Genomic DNA, 15067 nt, shown 5'->3' on the forward strand with positions numbered 1-15067 from the left:
GTCCCTAGCAGCCATTAATTTACTAAATCACTCTGAGCTGAAAATGATCACAGTAAGCGACATTATTCACACGTTTTTATTAATTCAACGTAGCCGAATAAAAGTGAATGTTTTGAAGCATTGATTAGTAGAAGGGTTTGTATCTGACAGTTAGATTGCAGGGTAGTCAGCATAAAAATGGCTCCTCTGCAAGGTACCCAGTAATTTAATTCTTGTGTGAAATTATTATAATTTATTACAGTATGTGGGCTCTAATGATTACCGACATGAAATGGAATTTATAAATTAAGATTAGATCTGCATGTCTGTTCTTATTTAATACCTTTACATGTTCTGAATCCTAAAGCAGCATTTCAAGATGGTTGGATAAAGTGTATTTTTATTTTTAACATGTTTACTTTTCAAGAAAGAAGAAATATACAGTATAATAGCTATAGTTTGTTTTATGAAGTCTAAACACTGACAGCATCAGATTGTTGTAGAAATAGAAGAGGAATTTATTTTGATTGCTTTAAAATAAATGCAAAATAAATATGATAAACATGAAACAAAGATTTATATAACGGAGAAGATGGTATGCAGACAGAGAGAATTTTGTGTGTGTGTGTGTGTGTGTGTGTATGTGTGTATGTGATAAGTGTATGTTTAAAATTCGACATGGTCATGGGGAAAATCTTTTTTATTTATCAGCCCATAAAAATTACAATTTTTTTTTTCAATTAAATTTTTACCCCTTTTGTATTCCATCAAAGAAGAGCCTTTAAAACTAGTTTTCAAAGATTGCATTTTTATATACATTTGAGTGTTGTTCCTGTTTTCTGATAGGATGTTAACCAATTTAGTTATGCGATTTATTTTATTGATTATGATTTTTTTTAGCAATCTTTTTATTGAAATGGTATAAGAAATATAACAATATAACATCACAATCATATTTACATCTTGAGGAATCATCAAGTTGGAGAAAATAAAATAATGGGAAAAAAAACTAAAGCCAAGAACAAAAAAACAAAAAACAAAACAAGGGATGAAAAAGAAGAAAAAAAGGGCGGGGGCACAGGTAGTTTAAATTAGTAACAGATTATTTTAGAATTTTTTTTTTTTTTAAATGTTGAAAATACAAATCGTCTATAGAAGGCATGAACTAGATCATCAACATGACAATGGTTTGCTTAAATAAATCTTTGGGAATTGGGGGAATATGTAGATAGGCATACATTGAAATATGTAGATTTCAATGGCAGTTTATTCTGGCATTTCCTGTTTCATTTAATAAATTGCTGAAACTTGAATTTGAATAAGATACACCATAGGCTGTTTTTTTACTGAACATTGTCATTCTCAGGCAAACTTGCAAAGTTCACTGGCTGACTTTAGTTTTTCCAGTCTGTTTTTGCCGAAGAAGATTCTTGTTGTGAGTAAAGCGTAATGAGCAGCAGCAGCAGCCGGCAGGAGCGGAGCAGTCCGGGTGGGCCGCCTCTGAGGGCTCGCTCAGTCTGAGAGGAGACTAAAGAGGACAGGGGAGAGAAAGTTCATTTTGCTATCCAAGCATTAAATGGTCCTAGTTTTCTTAAAAGTGACCTTGTGGGGAAGGCAGCGCAGCCGAGCTCCAGCGCAGCTCCTTCCAGCTGCACACATGGCATCCATCGGGGCACAATCACGCGCAGTCCCAACACCTCAGGCTCGGACATATGTTGAGTTTTATTTCATTCTTCTGACATTAATCCTATTCACCAGCTGTTCTGCCAGCTGCCACTCTACAGCTTAAGAGGAGATTGCAGTTTTGGGGGCTCGGAGTATGGGCTTATCTTGGCTCCTGATCTCTCCACACTAAGTTCTGATTGGATTCAACCCCCCCCCCCCCCCCCTTTCTTTCCTGTGCCCCCTCCTCTTTCCTCACTCCTAATATCTCCCTCCTCTTCTCAATCTGTAGGATCCTTGAGTTGTACTTCTCTCACTAGAAATCTCTCTTTCAACATTGCTTTAATTTTGTCTGGTTCTCCTCCTCCTGTCGGAGGCTCTGAGGGTGTGTTTTAATCGTCTGCCCAAGTCTTCCTTTGCATGGCTTGCCTTCAGAAGACACTGACCCTCTGCTAGTTTCTTGCCGTCTTCACCGACATTTATTATTCAGTTCTCCTCTTGTACATGGTGCCCAGAATTCCCCTTCTTCTAAGGGTGACGGTATCTTGCAGGGTGTAGTCCCAGTGCAAACACGCCATGGAAATGGTTTTTCATCCACAGCTTTGATTGAACTTGAACTCTTTATTTCTTTGGTTTCCCATATTTCAACTTTATCTCTCCCATTCACGTGATTAATCAGCATGATCTATTTCCCCTCTATGTCTTTCATTGTCTGATGGAATTTTTTTTGCGTCGTTAGTGCTGAAGAAGTACCCTGTCGTGGACGGCCTGGCCAGTGCGAATTGATCATCGGTGGCTGCTCACTTTAATAATTCAGCCCTGATTAGTGCCGAGTCCTGCAGTAAAATGGATTGAAGAAGAGGTCATGCGCTGCCCTGCTCAAGAGGTGAAGCCTCTTGGGAGTGGTTAATTCATATGTGCTTGATGGACATGTGTCCTGTTTAGATAGGTCACCAATGTTGCAATGGCCAGGATGATGGGGTCATTGTGGAGATTAGCACCTTAAGTCTGGCAGATAAAGACAATGACACTATGGCCATCCGGTATTTTTACAGTGGACTTTTTATAGTACAATCTGTTTCCTAGAAATTGCAATCCAGCCTCATTTGGCCTGTTTGGCAGAACTTTTGTCTAAGGAATGGAAGAATATGACATGTGATAACACTCTCTATTAATGATATACAGTATATGCCATGGTTAAAATGTGTGTGTACTAACATTTGAAATTGAGTAGAAATAAATACTTCATTACTTTAACTTAAATGAAGTAAGTTCACTGTACTCTAATAGATTAGTTTTTTAACTCAAATGGTTTGTAGCAATCGGTTTTCTCAAACGGTTTGAGTTGCCTTAACTTATTGGGTTTTACAGTAGTCAGTTGGTTTGAGTTCTCTTCGTTTATTCTGTTTTTATTGTGCTCAAATAACATCATTTACTCAAATGGATTAAGTTCACAATACTCAATAGGATTCGTTTTTTAACCTAAATGGTTTGTTGCAATCCCATATCTGCTGCTCTTGTTTGACTCCCCAGACATAGCTCCTTTGTTTTTCCAATATTAATATTTAACGAACTTTTGCCAAACCAATCTGTGATACTATTAATATATTTAAAATATAAAGAGCTATATTTATAGATTTATAAATATTTATAAGAGCTAGCTTTATAAGAGCGAGATTATCATCATTATTGCTATGCAGTTCATTAATATATATATATATGTGTGTGTGTGTGCGTGCGTGCGTGCGTGCGTGCATGTGTGCGTGTGTGTGTGTGTGTGTGTGTGTGTGTGTGATCAGTTTAAAATTAAAATTAATAAATAAATAAAATATATTTGTCAATATTTTAATTGCAAATTTGTAAATAGCTTGTAGCTGAAGCCTAAATGCAATATGTTGCCAGTGAACTGCAAACATATTTAAATCCTTATGATCAGATGCCATCTTAACTGTTGTTTTTGCATCACTGTAATATTTCTAGATTATTTTATTTTTTAAATGTTAAACTGTGGATGGCATCTGGATGTTTAAGCAATGAGTTGCAGTTCACTGAATGGCCACCGGTGTCACTAAAAAGAGTTTTTGAATTCTAAATATAGCCACTTCCTAATGTAAAATTTAAACTGATTCAAAATCCTACAAATGTTATTTAAAAAATATTAATGTATTACTATTTTATATGTTTTTATCTACCTTTTACTGTAATTTTGGTCAGTATTATTGTTAGTAGTAGTGCATAAATAATGCTAAAAGCCAATAAAAGACTCTAAGGTTAGTCAAGCTATTTACAGCAGCTGTCGACAGGAGCAAATGGCAGTGCGGTGTTCGAGCAGCCTACAGGTGACTAGCAGTGATGCTCACTAAGTGGAATAATGAATAGTATTAGGTGTCAATTAAATCAAGCCTTCCCCGAGGTGCAGGTGCTCGACAATATACTGACACATCTCAAGGAGCTGAAGCCTCTTCACCCATGCATGCCAATGGGTGCATTTGCATATTAAAGAAGCAAAATTATTTAACCGAAGCAAAAAAACACGCAAAAAAGAAAAAAGGGGCTTGTGGAAATGATCGAGGTTATTAAAACTGTTGACAGGGAAAGAAGGTAATTGGCAGAAAATGAGGGAAACGCTACTGTTATACAGTGTTGTGCGCGTGTGCGTGCATGTTTTCTCTCTGTCGTGATTTTTAATGTTTTTTTTTCCCCCTCCAACCCGACTCTTCTTTTTAGCTGTTAGCATTGTGCGCCGTTGCCTGGGTGTGTAACCTATTACGTTTAGATTGCTCCCTTGCAATTAGTGCCCTTTTTGTCCTCACTTCAATAACGGCGTGATTATGGAGACTTCAGGAGCATTCGTCGCCGCCGCCCCAGCTAACAGCTGTTGTCTCTGGAACTAACGACGGGAACGACAAAACATGTTTTCTTATGCCGTTTCACTTTCCTGTCTGCCTCTTGTAATTATTATACTCTTATTTTGTGTGATGATGGAGTCTTGTTTTAGTGGCTCTGTGATTAAGACATTCAGAAGATGTGTGTGTGTGTGAGTGCGTGTTTGGATAGCTTGTGACTCCAGTTTGTTTTTCTAAGGAGATGAGGGAAATAGCAAGAGAAAGAGCACATTTTTTGGCTTTTCTATTGACTGCAGCATCTCTTTTGTAAGAAACAAATCCAGCGCAAGAGAAGCCTTGAGACGCGATTTGAGAGAAGGGACAGTGCTTTTTCCAGAGAGAGCCAAGGAGAATGCCTGGAATAACTTGTTTTCCCCCCTCTAAATCGCATGAAACTCTCAATATTCTCTTGACCTTGGCTGCTTGACTACTTCTCTTTTTCGCTCGAGCCTTTTCTCTCATAACATTATTAGAAATGAGAGTGCTTAGCGGATAATTATTAACCTAACTGCGACACTTGCAATGAGAGTGCCCTTCAACCTGGGTGGCTTCAAGTGGAACCATAATACCTCTTCCTCGCTTGGGCCTTCATCCTGTTCCCCTCTCTCTCCTTCTGCTGAAAATGAGAACGTTTCTTCAGCTTTCACCATCATTAGAGGGCGCGTTCAGGAGAAAGCCTGGGAAATTTATATCGTCATTGTCAGTTGATCATCGATTTGGTAATTCCCTGTTTTCCCCAAGGAGCGGGGCCGTCCGCTCATGTGCTGGACGGAGAGGGAGGTCTGTCTCCTTCCTCCTCCGAGAAGAGATTCCAAGCACTGATGTTTTCTTCGAGTTTATTGAGAGAAAGAGGCATAATTTACTGTAGCTACAGTTCATTGAAAGTCAGATTGAGGATGCTGTGTTCGGTGGACAATTGAAAAAAGGCTGCAGAGGGACAATAGGGCAGTTCATTGAGGACGGCTGTAATGATGTCTGTGCTGTGAAGTGGAGTGTTTCAGGAGAGAGTCTGGCTCTTGGTCTCTCTCTCTCTCGTTTCTCAAGTGTAAGGATTGATTGGGGGAAGAGCAGCTTCCTGTGGTGGGGATTACAGTGGCGGTGTGAGACCTGGGGGTGCTGGCAGATGTTCTGGCTGCCTGCCACAGGGCAGTACTCATCGGGATGGGGGTACACCCTCTCCGCTCAGCACAACTGCATCTTCAGGGGCATGACACAGCTCCATCTCACACACACAGCCGTGGAGGTCATTAATGACAGCAACTGAAGTAGGCTTCTGTGCAACCTCAGTACATTTATTTAGTTTGCACGTTTGACAATGTAAGACTAAAGCGAATGAACTTTCTGAACTGTCTAAATGATTCATTTTAAATATAATATAATATAATATAATATAATATAATATAATATAATATAATATAATATAATATAATGAAATATATTATAATATAGGCGATGCGGTGCCGAAAAGAAAATTAATGTTAATAGAATAGAATAGAATAGAATAGAATAAAATAGAATAGAATAGAATAGAATAGAATAGAATAGAATAGAATAGAATAGAATAAAATAGAATAGAATAGAATAGAATAGAATAGAATATTCATTCATTCATTTATTTTCTTGTCGACTTAGTCCCTTTATTAATCCGGGGTCGCCACAGCGGAATCAACCACCAACTTATCCAGCAAGTTTTTACGCAGCATGCATAAGCATTTGGCTCTTTATGCCTTTCCAGCAGCAACCTATCTCTGGGAAACATCCATACACACACTCATACACTACGGACAATTTAGCATACCCAATTAACCTATACCGCATGTCTTTGGACTGTGGGGGAAACCGGAGCACCAGGAGGAAACCCACGCGAACGCAGGGAGAACATACAAACTCCACACAGAAACGCCAACTGAGCCGAGGCTCGAACCAGTGACCCAGCGACCTTCTTGCTGTGAGGTGACAGCACTACCCACTGTGCCACTGCTTCACCCCATAATATAATATAACATAATATAACATAAAATAATATAAGGCTCTTTTATGGCTCAGTAGGATTTTAAATAAATTGTTTTTGATGTAATATTTAACATATTTAATACAGTGGTTCCCAAAGTGGGGTTAAGGACCCCCCTGGGGGTCACCGGACAATAAAGGGGGGTCGCTTGGTAATTTGCAAAAATCAAATTCATTTTATAAAACTATTAGAATTATCATATTTTATCCATAAACTACTGAAAAACAAAATAGTAAGTAATAGTAAAATTATTAACATGTTAACAATAACACATGCAAATAAAAAGCTATCAGTCTTTCAATCAATTTATATTATATATATATAAATTGATTGATAAATTGATATATATATATTGTGACCCCTGGGGTAGCATCAGATGCAGCACATTGATTTTGTGGCATCAGGTTAAACTTTCTGACACCTTACGGCACTCACAGACATTAAAAATAAATACAGGCTACAACTGAACATGGAAGAAGGTCTCCGAGTGGCATTGTCCAAATTAAACGATGAATAGAAGGGTGTGTGTGTGTGCCTTTGTGTGTTAGGTTTATATATTTAAAACCACCTCTGAGAATATCGTGGGTCATGAGTCACTGGCATTGTTATTTTGGGGGTCCCGGGCTAAAAAGTTGATTTAATATATCTTAATATTGTGATTTACTGCTGAGGAGTTTCATATCAATATTAGCCTTGAAAATGCTTTAATCCTTACTATTTTTCTGGGAAAAAAAACATTTTATATAAAATATGATATAATATAAATAATATAATTGTATTTTTTTGTATTAAAAGCACATTTTAATTGGGGACTTGCTAAATCAAAATGGTGATGTCTTAAATAAATAAATGAATCAATTATTGAATAAATCAATCAATTTTAATGTAAAAGCAAATCTAGTTTTCCATAATTAAGTATTTTTATTGCTCATTATAAAGTATGACAGATCAGAGCCAAGTGCTACCTGTGTTTTACAGTCCCGCTTTTAATGTTTTTGTTAGACATACAGTTTTGGCTTCCTGTTTCATCTGGTAAGGACAAACTGTTTACACTCAACACTATCCCTAAATCTTTTCCGAGATTTATGAGCATGCTGCTCTTCCTTTTCATCTGTTTAAGACCATCGGCGTAATCTTGTCAGCGGATCTTTGCTGTAGGTGTCTTAATTGAGCTGCTTTGTGAAGAAGAGCAAGAGTTCTCTGGCAGCAAACCGAGCTGTCGAGATCGGATCGTAGATGAGTGGTTAGATACGCAGGGGCCAGGTGTAGATCGTCCATTAGCATGTCAAGGAGGCACTGGAAGGTGGTTACATCTATTCATATACTGAGATCAGTGAAGTCTCTCTGACTTTACGACTTTACGATGTAATGGCACTTTCATAGACTAGTGGCTTGGGCTTTATCGGGCCACAAAAGGATTGTGACATGCTGCTTTTTTTCTGCCTGAATGTGCTGCCTTCTAATCCTGCTGTTTTGACATGGATGGTCTCTTGAGTTTGCAGATGGGTGATGCTAAAGCAACACTCTCTTTGAGACACAAGTCTCTGTTTCTCTCTCTCTTCATTGTCTCTTCTGGTTTCTTAGAATTAGTTCCCAGGAGGTCTTAAATCAGTAGGTCGTCCTCCAAGTCCTCTCCCCAGCGTCCGTGCCATGTCATAGCCGCTCTGGATCCAATGTGGCAGGGGCTAAGCCGTCTGTTGAGATGTGGGGACCTTGGGAAAATGCAAAAACAAGCGCAGATAAGGGCTATTGTTTTCATTCCAATCTCATCTGGGCTGAGTTGGTTTCCCTCGAGCCACTTTATCCGAGAGGAGGAGAGAGGGCATGAGGAGATTTTTGGGGCCCTTGTGGAATAACGACAATAAAGTCAGCGCTTGCTCATTCTACAGTAGGCTTTTCCACACTTCTTCCTCAGTTTTCCGAGTCTATAAATGTCAGACTGTCTCTGAACTCTTTGTATTTTGAAATCTGAATGCAAATGTGGGAAGGAAATATACCTTGTTCAATGGGCTGTGCTGCGTTTCTCATTTGAAGTAGCAGCAGCGCTGAGAGACGAATGGATGTGGCTGAAGCTTTGTTTGATTTTTCAAAATAAATTGCCCACTTTTGTTTCGTTACATCGGTAATATGTTAGTATGACATTTAAGTATTATCCAGATGTTAAGCAGTGTTTCCATTGGCATTAGTGCTCTCTCCGGAGAAGATGGAATGCAACTTGGGAAATTGTGCAAAAAATATCCCCTCATTATTAATCTAAATTCCTTTCAAATGTTCTAGCTTTATAAGGGTACTTTGAAAAAACCCAGACGTCTGTTTCATTAACCGCTTGTTTTCCTGAAGTATCCTCGCATTAAACGCAGGAAGAGATGTACAGTTTCGGACAGGTCTGTCATTCGAAAATGCTGGACATTCCTCACCTCTTCCAGGTAAAATGTTGTGGAGTACAGCTTCGGCGCATTCCAGCTGTAGTGTGTGTGTGTGCATGGAGGAGTGAGGGAGCGGCCACTCTCAAGGGAGGCAGAGTGGAGCAGAATGGGAGCTGGCACCGCATTATCTCCAACAGTTGGTGCATTCCTTAATGATCAAGTGCTGGAGAAGCATCTGTGCACTTCTTTCTGTGTGTGTGTGTGTGTGTGTAAGATGCAGAGGAGGAATATGGGAAAAGTCTTCCCTAAAACCTTTTAACCCCCCAGGACAGATCCACCCCGGCCCTGTGCCATAAAAGGAAATTTCTCTGTTTCCAGCTTTTTTTTCGGCTTGGAGGAAGGAATGTACTGCTTTTTGTTATACGTATGCGTATTGTGTGTACAGTGCTCAGCATATATGAGTACACAAATCTCCCCCACAAATCTCACATTTAAATAAATATTTTCATTATAGGATGCTTTACAATATTAGATTTGTGCAATTACATTAGATTAGTCAGTACTTAAGCCAAATCTAGAGCTAATCTAACAAAATAACTTAGATTAATGCTTCAAAAATTAGTAGTTATAGAAAAATATTCAATACTTTTTTTTCAAAATAGCAAAAATTAAAAGAAACAAAAAAATATATAAAGTTTTGTTATAATGTTGTAGTTTGTGATTTCTTTTTGCAAGTTTGCATAAATTTAAATGTATTATTTTTTAAATTTCTAACGATGTTCTGTACCAAACTCTTTTTTTCTGTTTAATAAATCTGTTTTGTTCAAATGCACCAGTATATATTACCCAAATTCACTGAGAAATGAATAAAAATATAAATTTTTATAATGGGGTGTTCTCGTATTTGCTGAGCAGCACTGTATGTAGTTATGCAAAGGCAGGATAGTTGTTGACTTTTAGTCAAGAGACCTCACACATATACACACAACACAGGTCAAGAAAAACTGTGAGCCCTGATCTGGAGTCAGTAAAGTGGATATCATGTTGGAATGATCCAGATGTTGGTGTCCTGTCTTTCTCTCTGAAATGGGGTAAATGGAGAAAGACCCCTTGATCTGAGCAAAAATGCATGGTGCACCTTTATGTTGGGCGCCTCTTACCCACTTGGACTTAGCAAGCAAAGTCTTTAAGACCCAATCCCAATTTTACCCCTTAGCCCTTCCCCTTCCCCAATTCTCTTTAGCTTGAAGGCATTGGGCTAAGGGGAAAGGCTAAATAGCCCCAGACTTTTCAGGATCACACTTGAAACCAAGGGGTGTGAGAATTTCCCAGAATACACCAGATACAATGGCAGCATGTTAGTATTTCTTGTCAACAAGAAACATACATATGTTTTAATAAATTCATAACAGCATTTGTGTTTTACCGTCATGCTTAAAAATATATATAAAAAAGATTTGAAGACCGCTATATAGAAATCCATAATAATAACTCCTGTATACTAGTCCCACAACATACTTTCACATCTGTTACTCAAATACCCTGTAAGAAATGTCTGATGACCGGGAATGAGCTTTTTACAGTGTCTGGTATAACGTCAATGTTGTTTTTGTGTGTTTACATAGATGAATATGGCTACGGTGTAAATGCACAGTATAGCTACGAGCTTATTGCCACATTAGATCGTTATGATAACATTATACGGTTGCCCTCAGTGATTTCCTGAAGATAAATATTAACAAATAACGCAACTGGAATAACCACAGCAGTCGTGATCATAGATATGATGATGTGTGCAGGTGCTGTAGTGCTGTCCCATTTTTTAGGGGTACATTTTAAAGCCCTTTCTCTTCACACTCTGTTTCAAGGGCCAAGCAGAAGGGGAAGTGGTAGAGTACAAAAATAGAATTGGGATTGGGCATAAGTGTGGTGCTATATCAAATAAATACAGTCATATTGTTTATAAGACGCACAAAAAATTTCAAAAGTATTACTGATCTAAGACATTTCCAATGTTTGCTTGACAATGATCCTTATTGTCTCACAAAGTTATTTAAATGTTAGATCACACTTTATTTTAATGGTCCGTTTGTTGAATTTTAAGATACGTTGCATCTACATGCCAACTAATTCTCAGTTAATTGTTAGACTGTTAGGTTGTTAGCGTTAGTGTAAGTTGACATGTACTTGCAAAGTTTCTTATAGTCAGTTAAATGTCTGTTGAAGGAGCAACAGATAAAAAGCAGACAGTCTACTAATACTCAAATGGACCATCAAAATAAAGTGTTACCTAATGTTATAGTAATACTATACAGTTGACATTGCGCCTTTAGTTGTAGCGCTCATGATAAGAGAAGCATGGTGGCAGCAATTATTTTTATGGCATGAGATGAAAATCACATCACACCACATTCATGAGGGTGATGATGTCACTCATGGGGAATGTTCCATGGCCTGGAGTACCTCAAGATACTGTACAACTACAATGCACGCAGACACAAAGCACGCACAACAGAATAGCCAAAGTCATTCCCATTCTCATGAATTGTGCCCTTTTGTTTGGCTAAGTGTGTTCACAAATGAGCCATTGTGTGCACGAGTGGTTTAACTACAGCATACGGTGCCGCAGGGCTGCCAGCAGCGTGCAAGAATGTCTGCTTTAGCCCCGTGCCCTTTGGCCTTTCACACAGGGAACAAACTCTACTCTTCCTGTCCATGATGTCATCGAATGGCAACATGACACCCGTATCCCCTCTACTCAGGGGTCACTGCCTGCAAAAAAAGAAATTCAGCTTGAAAAAGGTAGAGATCTTAATGTAGTAACTTTTCACTTTGTTTATGTTTGCCTGATGTTTGGACACATCTTTTGACTCGGTGTTTCTCCACCCAGTGTGTGTGTGTGTTTGTACGATGGGAACAGACTGACCCAGGCTGCGAGCTTCAAGCTCTTGCTGGTGAGCAGTGTGTTCTTTATCAATGACCTCGGGGCCGCAGCTCTGCAGATTCCAGCCATTCCTCCTCCTGATTCATTGTCTGCCAGACAAATGTTAATTGTTTTCATCATTGCCGGCTGTGCGGGGCCAGTCAAGCAGGCCCATCTCACCCTCTCTACCTTTCCTTTTAATGTCTTTCTTTGTGCAGCGCCTCGTTCTTATCACTCTTTCAGCCTCTGTAGTCGACCTTCAGCAGACCAGGGGTCACTTCTCGCATTATCCACATATTATATGTTGGTCTTTGTGTTTCTCTCAGTATGTGCATTATTGAGAATTTAAGAAACATCACACCTGCCCTTTTAATATATGAAAAAAAATTAAACAAAACAATTAGTGCCTTTTATAAAGAAGCTGTTTGCACGCTCTAAGCAGAAATAGATTCACCTTGACACTTTCACAGAATGTAGTTGACCTAACTTGAAAATATTGCATTAGAGCATTTCATTCAGTTACAAAACCCCTTTTTTTTTCTTGTTGAAATTAAAACATTTTTCTGACCTCTAGACATTACCCCTGATACTCTTTATGAACTGAGCTGACACACTGTTTTTCGCTGTAATGCACTCAGCTACTGATCTCTATAGAATTTCAGTTTATTACCACGGTCCAGCCTCCAGAACGCACATTCGACAATTATTGTGCACCATAGCGGTTGAAAGCCAGGTGTGTGTAACATTCACTTCCCTGAGAAGTAGAAGGAATTTGTTTCTTTCATGTTGCTCTACACACCTTTTCAATCGGAAGGTTTTTCCCCGTTTTCCTTTCTGTCTTATTTCTTTGTCTTTGAGGCCTCTTTATTTCTCCAAGCACAAATCGTTTTGTTGCTCAAGGTTTATGGGTCATACTCAAAGCTATGGATTTGAGAAATGCAGTTATTCAAAGCGAATTACTGTACCGTATGAATGCATCTTTACTGTGGCCGTCTGTGATTTCACACAAACTGTGTTTGTGGGATTCCTCTTTCTGTCACAAATACGTTGTTTAGCAATTTTTTAAAATAAATGTTTGTATTTATAATGTATTTATGCTGTAACCACATGAAGAAAGTAAAGTTTTTTTTAAATAAAGTGATTTTGTGATTTTTTTTTTTTAAATAAAGTGATTTAAAGTGATTTTGCTTTATGGTTTTGTATAAGCATCACATTTAATTCTGAAATGTCTCCTGTATTTCAGAATCCTCCTGTATGGAGAAACTCCTTTCTAAAGACTGGAAAGAGAAGATGGAGCGACTGAACACTGGCGAGCTGTTAGGAGAAATTAAAGGTAAGAAGTCTGTCTCTTTTACAGATATATTTCTATTTAATTAAGATTGGTCCTTTGGTAGTATCAGAAAACGTCCATTTTTTCTGTCAGTTTTATCTTTCCTTAATTATTTCTTGTTGACTCTTCTAGTATTTCAATCTGATGTGCAGTATGCTTGCAAAATTTAGTTATTTAGCTCCTGGAATATAAATTAGGCAGAAAATATTGTGTATTCAGGTGAAGTACATTTCTATAATGTTTGAACACACTTTCAGTGGAAAGGTGAGCTTGATATAAACAGAAAAATGCATGTGTGTGTTTGTATTGGAGGACAGTACTACCCATGCACCGTTTACACCCACTAAAGGTGTTCATGGGATGTGCTTTATTATTTTTTTTTCCACGATTAGGTCTTAGCACTGGCTGTTACAGAGACGTGTTTATGTAGCAGGAGACGGCACTGCACCGGCTCTCAGATAACACACTAAGTTCTGCCCGGCTCCAACCACACACTCCTCCCTCACTATCTCAAACTCTCTTTCTGTTCCGTTCTCTGGCACACTTGGGTTTGTCATCCGTTCTTGCCGAAAGCAATACCCTTAGAGCTTTACACTGACTTTTATTGTACAGCCATGTGTTTCCATACAGCAGCAGGCTTTTTTGCCGCCAGAGATACAGGTGTCATGGCAGCCGGAATACCCAATGTTATAGCATCAGTATGTCAGGACGCTTTTAATGGAGAAGACATTTAGGAGGCAGTTAATAGCGGGATTTAGATTGCGAGCGTAATAACATTGGAGAGAAGTGTTATTGTTTTTTTGTTCCCTCGCTTAATGGTTCTCTTTTCCATTCCTGCGCTATTTAGAATTATGAATAACGTTTGTCCTTGGTTTTAATTATTGGATTAGACTGACTCTCAGCGGCGTGTGGGTGGAGGAGGGGTTGAGGTGGGGGGAAAAGAAACAGTCGTACATTCTAATAAGTGCATTCATCGGCAATAACCTTAATGAACCCCCAAATGTAAATCACATCTCAGTAAACCAGATTCATTGTACCTGCCCCCGTTATGTGGCACCGTAGATCAAAGTGCAGCGAAGAAAATGGCGAGGAAAGATTTAGCCTTTTGAAAGGAGATCTTTTTAAATTACAGGGTATTTTTTTTTCTGTTGGATAAATGGCATTGGGTGAGGTCATGTTTAAAAGGTATAAACAGGTAGAAGGCGTTGATAATACCCCACCAGTGGCCTCTGTCGTGATTTCCAGCGAGGCTGCGGGCGACTGTAGAGAAACAGACAGAATTACTTTTCATATCATACCGGCAGCCTAAGGTTTCTAATTAGCCTGCCATTTCATATGACTGTAGACATTTCAAAGGCCTCCTTTGTGCTCCCCCTTACAAAATGTCTCTCTCTGCGTTTGAAGTCGGCCTGATGTAAATACGGGCAATTAAAAAGGAAGCTCAGGGTTGGAGACACACAAGGTCTGCTTAATTAATACACAAACAAAGGCACCAAGCTGAAAAAGAGAAAAAACACACACAACTTATGATTAAGATCTAAAGTGTTATGATAAATCAGAGAGCGCGTTAATAGTTGGGTTAAAAAAATCAATACAAAGGCCACACGTTCCTCCAGCTCGAAATTAATGGAGGAGAGTGCCGGATAAAAGATGGCACGAGGATGAAAAGGAAGCTGTTGCCTGTTTGGCCTTGCTGTTTTTGCTCTCGTATCTGAACCGATGGCATTGTGCATTCTACCCACAGTTCTTTGTGCCATTGTCGCTGCACTACAAAACCCCCCTTTGATCTTTGTTCGATAAATAAATCGGCGAGGAATCGCTGCCCCCGCCAAACTCAGTGTTGAAATTATAGAAAGTTTTCTCACTGGCTTTTGAAATTTCCGCAGCTGTTCTTTAAAGCCTTTACATATT

The 15067-nt window shown here is 38.8% G+C and overlaps 1 protein-coding gene across 50 annotated transcripts in view; it reads left to right on the forward strand.

Moving 5' to 3' along the window:
* The window catches only part of sox6 (SRY-box transcription factor 6), a 200998-nt gene that overhangs the window by 89026 nt on the left and 96905 nt on the right, over positions 1-15067 (forward strand). For all 50 annotated transcript variants that reach the window (NM_001123009.3, XM_087259709.1, XM_087259733.1 and 47 more), the window contains one exon: positions 13070-13159. In NM_001123009.3, coding sequence (NP_001116481.2) covers positions 13070-13159 — 90 coding nt within the window. The remainder of the gene's footprint in view (positions 1-13069; positions 13160-15067) is intronic.

Source organism: Danio rerio, chromosome 7, assembly GCF_052040795.2.
Source record: "Danio rerio strain M-AB ecotype USA chromosome 7, GRCz13ab, whole genome shotgun sequence".
NCBI lineage: Eukaryota > Metazoa > Chordata > Actinopteri > Cypriniformes > Danionidae > Danio > Danio rerio.